Source organism: Triticum aestivum, chromosome 2A (genome assembly GCF_018294505.1).
Source record: "Triticum aestivum cultivar Chinese Spring chromosome 2A, IWGSC CS RefSeq v2.1, whole genome shotgun sequence".
In the NCBI taxonomy this organism is placed as follows: Eukaryota; Viridiplantae; Streptophyta; class Magnoliopsida; order Poales; family Poaceae; genus Triticum; species Triticum aestivum.
The window spans coordinates 204262697-204274554 of NC_057797.1; the positions used below are offsets into that span (position 1 = coordinate 204262697).

General features: G+C 44.6%; 1 protein-coding gene across 1 annotated transcript; it reads right to left on the reverse strand.

The window, feature by feature from the left end:
* Window positions 1-5036: 5036 nt before the first annotated feature.
* On the reverse strand, window positions 5037-7219 carry LOC123185162 (L-type lectin-domain containing receptor kinase SIT2-like). The gene has a single exon (XM_044597143.1). It carries the CDS (start codon window positions 7127-7129, stop codon window positions 5111-5113), a length of 2019 nt encoding a protein of 672 aa, XP_044453078.1. The 5' UTR covers window positions 7130-7219; the 3' UTR covers window positions 5037-5110.
* Between the last annotated feature and the right edge of the window lie 4639 nt (window positions 7220-11858).

The following is an 11858-nucleotide window of genomic DNA, read 5'->3' on the forward strand; positions in this document are numbered from 1 at the left end:
ACGTCCACACGTGTGTTAGTTTTGTAACTCGCCCACACGCGTGAATCATCGTCCAGTGCAGTTTACACAAATCTTGACACATTGAGGCAGAATTTGCATGTCACGTAGGATGGGTTTGGTGTGTGGACGTTGGAGAGTTTGCCCACACGCCCGCACCACGCTGTTTGTCAGCTGCACTGTGATGGCGAACTAGTTTCTGCACATACAACCACCACCTAGTCCATGCGCGTGTGGGCGAACTACTTTTCGCCCACACGACACTCCTACGTTGTGGATGACAACTGTAGTTATGTGAACGTGACAACTAGGTAAACACACATGGCAACTGTGATTCTTTGCTAGACGGCAACTGCAGTTGCGCGTAAGTGGCAACCAGATAAACACACATGGCATCTGTGATTAACCATACATGGCAACTATGGTTGGACCACATATGGCAACTAGGTAAACACACATGGCAACTAGGTAAATAAACACGGCAACTACTGTTTGACCATATGTGGCAAGTAGTTAATCACACACGGCAACTACGGTTTGATTACACGTGACAACTATCATAAATTAGACATGGCAATTATAGTTAACCAAAATAGATAGAGTTGCCATGCTTTTACAACTGCACTTCCATCCTGGATAACTACATCTGCCAACCAAGATGGTAACTAAATCGTCATCTCGCGGGTACCTAACATAGTTGCGCCAGGACGTGGGCATTTTTGCTTCGTGCCACACGCGCGATGTGAGATAAGTAGTACTTGTTGGATGTGTGACACGAAATAGTCACGCCCACACGTGTGGACAATTTTAATGTCCGTCCACACACAGCCCGTGTGGGCTGCCTCCTGCTTACACTACACATGGTATGTGAACGCATATCGAATATACCACACATGTGGCAGTTATCGCCGTCCTTCTTTTTTTAATCCTTTTTCACGCCAAAAGCACCATTACACTAGTAAGTTTGGCCAGCCTGCACAACTACATGTTCACTCATGGCGCACAATTGCAGTTTCCGCTTGTGAGCTTTTATGTTTTTTTTTTTTTTTTAGTTTTCACTACAATTGTAAGCTCGCGAGCCACACATGCATGTCCACCGATCACGTGTAACTGCCGTTCCATGGGTGCGCACTGAACGCAGTTGCAGGTCAAGTTGTTCATCGACCGCGCGCGCGTGCAATTGCACGCGTGTCGGTCACGCACAATTATACAGTTACCAATTTACGTATTTAATAAATAAAAGAAATGCAATATAAACTGAGAAAGAAAAATAAAAGGAAGAAAAAATAAAAGCAAAGGAAGAAGACAAAGAAAAAGAGAATGATAGAGTAAATCTAGATGACTACTCACATCGACCCGTCAATGTCATAGTGTGTGAAATTTCACTTTCAAGTACAACATCCAATAGTGCCATCATTTTCTTCGCTCAATCACGCAGGCGGTGACGTGAGAAATGGTCTTCAATGGAGAAGGAATATGCTTTTGTTTTATCTTCTAGACATAGTACGTGAGAAATGGTCTCATCTTCAACAGGCTACGAAAGCTATGCACATGTGTAGACATGAGATAATACTCCTGTATGGATTTGCATAGCTTTCGTACGCCTGTTGTTAGCAGTTATTTTGAGGGCAAATGCAACGTTGTTTGCGTACGGAAAGAACATGGTGGACTAACTTCAAAAAAAAAAGAGAACATGGTGGACTTGGTATACCGGACCTTCAAGCTAAAAAAGATGTTTTACTCGGAGCATCTACAACCCGGCGCCACCCAAACGCGGGCCGGATAACCAGTCAAAAAAATCCATCTAAACGGGTGCCTTAAATGGGCATCAAATGTCTATACAGATCATTATTTTTTTATATCTAACCCAAATGCAAGGCAGATATAAAGATGGTCGGACGCGTCCGTCGTATCGAACCTGACAGGCCTACCCCCACCACAACTTGTAACAAATCCACTCCCTTGCCCTACTGAATCCATTTGCTCTCTCCTTTCTTCTTTCTCCTCTACGCCGGACGTCTCGTAGCTTCGCCACCATCCTTGTTCCGCAGCCGTTTTGAGCCTCATGGCCGGCAGCACCAACACAATAGTCCTGTCTACCATGCTCGCCGCCGAGGACATCGTCGTCGGCCCGGATGGCACTGCGGTACATCCGACCATTATGGGGCTGCCCCTTGAGCTCTATGTGTTCGACACATTGTCCAACCCGGTTTTTTTATTTATTCATAAGGAAAGCGATGGATTCCGATGCTTCGCCGGATGAGGAGTATGACCGATTGAGCTTAATAAAATGTATCAAGGTCATACCAAAGAGCACACCATCATACTGAAAGCAGTGACATCACATGACTTATGGATTTGACATGCTTTCTTTGGACTGTCGGGTTCTCGCAATGACATCAACATTAGCTTCAACGATCTACCGTGTTCAGGAGGCTTTGTAATGGGGAATCGCCACCATGAAACTACACTGTCAACGGCCGTGGCTGCAACATGGGATACTATCTTGCCGATGGCATATATCCTCAGTGGGCGGTGTTTGTGACCATGTCTGAACCACAAGGCAACAAACAGAGACACTTTGCAACAATGCAGGAAACAACTAGGAAGAGCATTAGTAGTGCTTCAAACTCATTCGGGAATTGTTCGTGGAGCTACAATGATGTGGGAATCGAAAATTTTGTGGAAGCTAATAACATATTGTGTTATTTTGCACAATATGATTTTCGAGGGTGAGGGTGATGGTGTAGCCCAAACCAATAATTTTGAAGCATATGGAGGACAACTTCAAATCCCAGAAGATCAAGATGCAAATCAGCTTATGAACTTTCTACAGATGCATCAGAATCTTCGAGACGTGCAGCTACTCAGTGATCTTGTGGAGCATATGTGACCCATAATGAAAACCAAAGAGATAATGTTTGAGTTGTGTACTTAAAATAAATTTTATATAAGAACTATGTATTTTTGTTACCAACATTTGTTATTTACATGTGACATTGCCGTGTATGAAGCACATGCATGGATTTGCATGTATTTGAGAGTCTGGATTTGAGGTATGTGACTGCCAGGCACGGCATATGAGGGGCGATCCGGCTACATCCGCAGGCATTCTCGGGCGCGTCGGCATATGTATAGGAAGATTTTACTAAAGATTTCACATGGCAAACTCTCTTGCGCAAAGATTTTTACTAAGAGGCTCACTTGAGAAACTGTTGAATGTCATCACCTAATGTATCATTTAGGCAAGATGTTCCAATGAGGAGAAATAAAATCTTTGCAAGTGATTGGTCTGGTAGTAAAAGTGTTGCATATGCCACCTCCTCAGTTGAATACGTCACATCTGAAATCAAAATGTTCTGTAACACCATCACCGATGCCTGATTATGAGAAAGGACAACCTTACAATGTGATTGGTCAAAAGTGTTGTTTCTGCCACCACGAATAGATGATAAAAACCTTCTTTTATAGAGCAATTTTGGGTGCACAACACCGCCAGTCATCCAAGTCACGTTTAACTTCTGTCCACCATGCAATGTTGCCAACTTGTTTGGTCACTAGCTCGACTATATAAAGTTTAATGGTAAAACTTCCTCTCCACTGCAGGTTATTTTCTAATGTACGCACTAGTTTCGTTTATGGTTTACTCTTCAGCGACAGGAACACCGACAACTATTTATTGAGGTTTATACACGTTTGGAGCAGGTGATCGAGGATGTTTTTTACCCGACATGGGTGGTGGAAAATCTATGGATTGTCTCCCCTCCTACTCCGCCTCATGCATAGTTTGGGTCATATTTGCTTTACTATTGCTAGCTTGATACTGTGTGTGCATGTGTTGGTATTGGCCGTGTGCATCCTAGCCATGCAAAGCCTAGATGTGTTCATGTCTTTGAAGTCTCTTGATGCAAAATTGAGAGATAATAAGAGACGTCCTTTATAAACACAATCAGTTAATTTGTGGAAGTTGAATTCTTGTTATTTCTTTTTTTCCACCCAATAATGTTGTATGTTTGTTCCTTATCACAATGATAGTGAAACTTAGTACTTCTTTTGTTATATGAATGGCAAACACAGACTTACATAGATTTGAAGTGGGGCATGTGAGGGCAAAGGGGACAGTGGAATCGGCCAAAACAGCAAGCCAGTTCTTCGCGAACATATCAACAAGTATCTTAGGTACATATAAGGAAACATATCTAGATAGTAGAATCAACGAGTACTGCAATGTCCAATCTTCACCACAAAATATACTTGCAAGAACAACTTACTACAACATCATTATCCTAATATAATCATCAACATATGAAAGAATAGCATACCTCCAATATCAACATAACCAAACTATACCAAACTTGAACAACAAATACAAATAGCAATCATTAACTTGATCAGCAATAAATATGACAAGTGAACACCAAATCAAAGGGAGACACAAGGATTTACATGAAAACACGGTGCGGAGAAAAAACCACGGGCCGACAAGCATGTCTTCCACTATAGAAATGAAAGGTACAAGGTGGAAGCAAACAAGTAAGGTAGGCTCAAAATCCCCATTTTATTACTCAAATTTGGGTCATTTTGTTTATCAAATGCCCCACTTCTCTCTCCCACTCTAGAACTCTCTTAAAAATAGAAAAGTTCAACTCTCTGTTATTCTCGAGTTTGGAGAGAAGTCTATTTGAGTTTTCTTTTGGTACACCCCCTAAGAATAGTTTACAGATTAAATAGATTATTCTAATCTCTTATTTGATGCATTGGGAGAATAGGGGTTAGAATTAGTTGATCGTGAATGTCCAAAACTACTCATTTTAAGTATCTTTAAGGTTCATGCAAACTTTCTTTGGGGGGTGGGGGTGGGAGGTACCAAAGAAAATTCAGTCTATTTTAACAACTCTACATAAAGCCTTTCTCAGCTTGCTAACTATCTCAAATAGCCAAGTTTATTTTGCGGTAACTTAATCCACATGCTTCTGACAGTGAAGTAAGAGATGCACTTTATCACATGACGTGTTACACATACCGGAATAGCAGCCATATAATTTTGTGCATTTGCTCGAGCATAGAGAAACAGATTAGTACATAGGGAAAATCACACACATCACAACCGATGTCATGTTTCCTCTACAAGGCTGGACAAGGTGGTCACACTTTCCATCGATGAAGGGTAAGACATGACGTACGAGTCAAACCCTTCGTTCTGCATCATCGCAAGAATCTCGAAGCTCTCATTCATCAACGTAAGCTCCGGTAGTTGCACGTCTCCATTAAGGTACCTCATGACCTGTCGCATTCCTGGCCTTAAATTGGAGAGAGGATGCGAGCATAATAATCCTAGCTTCAATGCTAGGCAAGCCTCACCGGCATCGTAGCTATGAAGCTTGGTATCCACGGTTTCAGCCAGTGATCCTCCGTGCCAATGCTCAAGTACCCAGTCGACCAGCATTAATTGTTCGCCTTGTAAATTTTGCCTAATGGGCCTTTGTCCACATGTGACCTCAAGAAGGAATATGCCGAAGGCGAACACGTCGGTCAGGGGGGTTGCCTTGCTAGTGCGACCGAGCTCTGGAGCTAGGTATCCTATGGTCCCAACCACATGTGTGGTTTGTGGGTTGGCGCCACGGTCGTACAACCTTGCCAGCCCAAAGTCACCGAGTCGACCATTCATCTCATTGTCGAGGAGGACATTACTAGCTTTGATGTCCCGATGGATGATTACTTTCTCACACTCCTCGTGGAGGTAGAGCAACCCGGAAGCAATTCCCTTGATGATCCGGAACCTTTTGTCCCAATCTAGAACCGGCTTCTCATCATCGCCATACAAGTGCCTATCAAGGCTCCCATTTGACATGTACTCGTATACCAAGAGCAGTTCACCTTTACGCCTGCAATAACCATGTAACTGAGCGAGATTGCGATGTTGTAGTCGCCCAATGCTCACAACCTCGGCGATGAACTCTTTCATGCCTTGTTTTGAGTCATGTGACACCTTCTTGACGGCGATCTCCAGTTTGGGCGCCGGTAGCACCCCTTTGTATACCCTCCCGAACCCTCCCACACCGAGCAGATTCTTCTCCTTGAACCCGCCGGTGGCGCTGAACAGATCCTTGTAGGAGAACCGGTGCGGCCCGAACTCGACCTCCCAATCTTCCCGGAGCTCGCTGTACTTGAGCCGCCGTCGTATTAGGAGGACGATGAGGGTGCCCGCGGCAAAGATGAACGCTGTCGTCGCTACGGGTGGGATGATCTGTGCGAGCTTGGGATGGCGCTTCGGGCCAAAGCGGGGGAGCTTTGGCAGCTTGGCGATGTCGATGGCCGGAGCAGGTCCGTCCATCGCGAAACTCCAGCCAAGAACGTAGTGTTGCGAGTTGAAGGAACCCGTGGCCGACGAGAAGCCCACGTACGCCGTGTCCGTGAGCACAGTTGAGAGGTCGCAGGTCTTGGAGAGCAGCGGCTTCACGGGTTTGGCCGTTCCCAGGGCAGCCATGGCCACGGTGATCAGTTTCTCTTCGCCGTCGTAGTCCACCCACACCTGCATCGCCGTGCCGCTTGCGAGCGTCAGGTTGTGGAGGATGCCGTCGTCGGCGAAGTAGCCGGCGCTGCTGGACGCGAGGGACGTGAGCCCGTTGACGTCGATGCCGACGTGGTTGCCGTCGATGTCGCGGAACTCGTTGTTCTGGTCGGTGTCGAGTTCGACGCCGAAGATGTGGTTCGCGGCGGCGCCGTTGGTGCTGTTGTTAACAAGGCCGAGATATTGGCTCGGGAACGCGGCGGAGAAGTTGTAGCCCCCAGGGGCGACGAACAGGACGATGCCATGGCCGCAGTTGTTGGCGTCGGGGCAGAGGATGCCGAACACGAAGGAGGCCGAGAACGACCGCACCGTCCGGTTCCGCGCCGCCGGCTCGCGGAAGCGGAACGGCGCCGGGTGGATGGCGTGGGCCTTCTGGCGGAGCGTGCCGTTGGTGAGCTCGAGAAGACCGGTTGGAGTGACCGCGGCCGCGCCGCCGAGGGTGATGTTGGCGCCGGCGAAGCTGGAGTAGACGAACTGCTGGCCGACGCTGCAGATAGCAAGGCTAACAGCGACGAGAAGGAGGAGGAGGAAGCAGCTGAGCTTCTTGTGAGCCTGAGGCATAGCCGGTATTGCTTTGCTCGTACGCGGAGGAGAAAGGCGAAGCCTGAGAATGAATTGACTGCTGACTTGCTGACCGCTCAGCTGCTCTACCAATTACGCAGGAAAATCATGCGGGGGCAGGGGTGGGTCGACCAAATATATTCTTTGACCCATCAGCCATACAAGATGAAAATTAGTGATTGCGAAATTAATTGGGATAACTGTATGTGAACATTAGAAAAGTTAATGAATATGAAAGAAGTTCACTAAAAGAGGTTTGTGAAATAATGAATAAATATCCATGGATTTGAAAGAAGTTCACTAAAAAAAGTTGGCAAACTGAAAAAGTTCAAGAAAGTTTGAAAAAACTTAGCAAAAACTGACAAAACTTCGTGGATTTTAAAAGAGTTAACGAAATTTGAAAAAAAATTGCGAAGTTGTAAAAGTTCATAAAATCTAGAAAAGTTCACAAATTGGGAAAACTGTTTGGATTTTAAAGAAGTTTGTGCATTTGAACAAAATCAGAAAAATAAAGAAAAGGAAAAAAAATAAAAAATAAATAGAACATAATAAACACCGTTCCAGAAGCTTCCCGAGTCCTCCCAGGAAGTTCCGGAAGCTTCCCAAAAATGGCAAAGAATTCACGTTATTGCGCTCTTAAATGGGCTGGCGATGTCACTCGGAGGGGGTGTGCACCATTTTTGCGATTAAACCAATAATTGGCACTAAGGGTGCCAAATAGGGATCACAATATTCGGGCGTGTCCAGACAGTTATCAAGTAGAATGCAGCCCATTCCGTACCACATATTCTCTTTTTTTATTCATTATTTTCTCTCTGCACATCCCCATCATTCGCATGCATGATTGCAATGCATGCATAAATGAGGGCTTAAAATGGACATACTTGGATACTGACCGGACGCGTCCGCAGAAATTTGAGAGGCCAAATTTGCTCAATATGGTTGTAGATGCCCTAAAACCTAGACACATACAGAGTAAGGACGACTTGAACCTAGGTACATATGCATCTATTTTAATAAAATGCATTATAAATATATTTTAAAATATAAAAAAAATCTAAAACAATATTTCACGCGTGCATCTCCTCAAAATCATACGCATGTCATAAAGTTTTGCAAAAAAGATATTTTGCCTCCACAAAAAAACAAATTTCAGTGTTGAAAATTAGTGTGTCGCGATATTTTTTTGATCTTTTTGCACGGGCCAAAAAAAGTCGTTTTTCGGTGAAACTTTGCGTGTGCACATATAACATGGAAATGTACGTATGGAACTTTTTTCCAAAAAATGGCATTTAGAAATGTGTTTCTGAAGTGGGTGTGGTCATGAAAATGTACCCAGGTTCATCTAGTAATTTTTCGCGACAGTCAAATCATTTAAACTTCCCATCCGCGCATCACCAGTTCACCATTGGCAAGGGATGGCACCCGCTAAGTTTGGGTATGGGTGGAGCCCTTACCTGTTCCGCCTTGAGCATATGCATCACCCATACCCATATCGGCCAATGAGTATAATTTTTTTTTCATATCCACCACTCAACAGGGTAAAGGGGGACCAGTAGGCAAAATATCCACATTTGCAATACATCAACATGAGCATCACATAGTCACAAAAAACAATGTATAATCATAATTTATAAATAACAATGCATCATAACAACATTGCATACTTATAAAGAGCAACATATCATAAAAAAATACCACATTCTCATAAACAACATCATTTACACGTAAACAACAACATACATTTATCCATTTTGAGTTAAAGAACTTACAATAAAGTTTGACGTAATTTTGTCTCATGTTCTTACCTTAATAGGTTGTTTAACCACCAGGTACACGGGGAATAATTATCCATTGCCATCCTGTAACGCCCTCGATGCGGCTATATCTCCCACGTGTCGAAGCACGACTTAGAGGCATAACCGCATTGAAAGCAATGTCGCAAGTGAGGTAATCTTCACATAATCCATGTATTACATAAGGAAAAAAGATACATAGTTGGCTTACAATCGCCACTTCACACAATACATGAATAAAGCATTACATCAACCAGATACAATCAAGGTCCGACTACGGAACCAAAATAAAATAAGACTACCCCAAAAGGTACACAGATCCCCGATCGTCCCAACTGGGCTCCACTACTGATCAACTGGAAAACGGAACAACATAAAGAACACGATCTTCATAGAGCTCCTCCTTGAGCTTGGTTGCGTCATCTGCATGGTTCAACGGCACCTGCAAGCTGGTTTTGAAAGTATCTGTGAGTCACGGGAACTCAGCAATCTCACACCCTTGCGATCAAGACTATTTAAGCTTATAGGTAGGGAAAAGGTATGAGGTGGAGCTACAGCAAGCGACTATCATATATGGTGGCTAACATACGCAAATGAGAGCGAGAAGAGAAGGCAAAAGCACGGTCGAACAACTATGATCAAGAAGTGATCCTAGAACAACCTACGTCAAGCATTACTCCAACACCGTGTTCACTTCCCGGACCCCGCCGAGAAGAGACCATCACGGTAACACAGGCGGTTGATGTATTTTAATTAAGATCAACTTCAGGTTTTCTATAACCGGACATTAACAAATTCCCATCTGTCCATAACCGCGGGCACGACTTTCGAAAGTTCAAATCCCTGCAGGGGTGTCCCAACTTAACCCATCACAAGCTCTCACGGTCAATGAAGGATATTCCTTCTGGCGGGAAGACCCGATCAGACTCGGAATCCCGGTTACAAGACATCCTCGACAATGGTAAAACAAGTCCAGCAAAACCACCCGATGCGCCGACATCCCGATAGGAGCTGCACATATCTCCTTCTCAGGGCACACCGGATAAGCTAAGCGTACGGGAGCCAACGTAACCCAAGTTGCCAAGGGACTGAAGGAAATATGCCCTAGAGGCAATAATAAAGTTATTATTTATTTCCTTATAATCATGATAAATATTTATTATTCATGCTAGAATTGTATTAACCGGAAACATAATACATGTGTGAATACATAGACAAACAAAGTGTCACTAGTATGCCTCTACTTGACTAGCTCATTAATCAAAGATGGTTATGTTTCCTGACCATGAACAATGAGTTGTTATTTGATTAACAAGGTCACATCATTAGTTGAATGATCTGATTGACATGACCCATTCCATTAGCTTAGCACCCGATCATTTAGTATGTTGCTATTGCTTTCTTCATGACTTATACATGTTCCTATGACTATGAGATTATGCAACTCCCGTTTGCCGGAGGAACACTTTGGGTGCTACCAAACGTCACAACGTAACTGGGTGATTATAAAGGAGCATTACAGGTGTCTCCAAAGGTAGATGTTGGGTTAGCGTATTTCGAGATTAGGATTTGTCACTCCGATTGTCGGAGAGGTATCTCTGGGCCCTCTCGGTAATACACATCACATAAGCCTTGCAAGCATTACAACTAATATGTTAGTTGTGAGATGATGTATTACGGAACGAGTAAAGAGACTTGCCGGTAACGAGATTGAACTAGGTATTGGATACCGACGATCGAATCTCGGGCAAGTAACATACCGATGACAAAGGGAACAACGTATGTTGTTATGCGGTCTGACCGATAAAGATCTTCGTAGAATATGTAGGAGCCAATATGGGCATCCAGGTCCCGCTATTGGTTATTGACCAGAGACGTGTCTTGGTCATGTTGTAACGCCCTCGATGCGGTTATAGCTTCCACGTGTCGAGGCACGACTTAGAGATATAACCGCATTGAAAGCAATGTCGCAAGTCAGGCAATCATTACAACATCCCATGTAATACATAATAAAAGGGGGAGATAACATAGTTGGCTTACACTCGCCACGTCACATCAGAGTACATAAATAACATCCATCAAACAAACACTCATGGCCCGACTACGGCGCCAAAATGGAAAAGAACCCAACAAGCGACAAGGCCCTGAATCAATCCCCAACTAGGCACCACTACTGATCATCGGGAAAGGAAACATAATAACATTGAGAGTCCTCGTCGAACTCCCACTTGAGCTCGTACTCGTCACCTGGAGCGGAATCGCCTGGACCTGCATCTGGAATTATAGTATCTATGAGCCACAGGGACTCAGCAATCTCGCACCCTCGCGATCAAAACTATTTAAGCTTATAGGAATGGATAAGGCAAATATATGTGGAGCTGCAGCAAGCGACTAGCATATATGGTGGCTATCTTATACGCAAAAGAGAGCGAGAAGAGGGGGCAAAGCGCGAGCGAGAATCTAGAAGAGCAACCTGCGCAAGCATAACTCCAACACCGTGTCCACTTCCCGGACTCCGCCGAGAAGAGGCCATCACGGCAACACACTCAGTTGATTCATTTTAATTAATTAAGGTTTTAGTTATCTACAACCGGACATTAACAAATTCCCATCTGCCCATAACCGCGGGCACGGCTTTCGAAAGTTCAATCCCTGCAGGGGAGTCCCAACTTAGCCCATGACAAGCTCTCACGGTCAACGAAGGAATAGACCTCCACCCGAGACACACCGATCAGACTCGGTAACCCGGTACAACAAGACAATTCGACAGGTTAAAACAAGACCAGCAACACCGCCCGAATGTGCCGACAAATTCCGATAGGAGCTGCACATATCTCTTTCTCAGGGCACACTCAGATGAGACATCCTACGAGTAAAACCAACCCTCAAGTTGCCCCGAGGTGGCCCCGCAGTCTACTCGGTCGGACCAACAC

What these genes read in the sequence shown, in the direction of transcription:
- LOC123185162 (XM_044597143.1), bottom strand. Translation starts at nt 7,129, where the DNA reads ATGCCTCAGGCTCACAAGAAGCTCAGCTGCTTCCTCCTCCTCCTTCTC.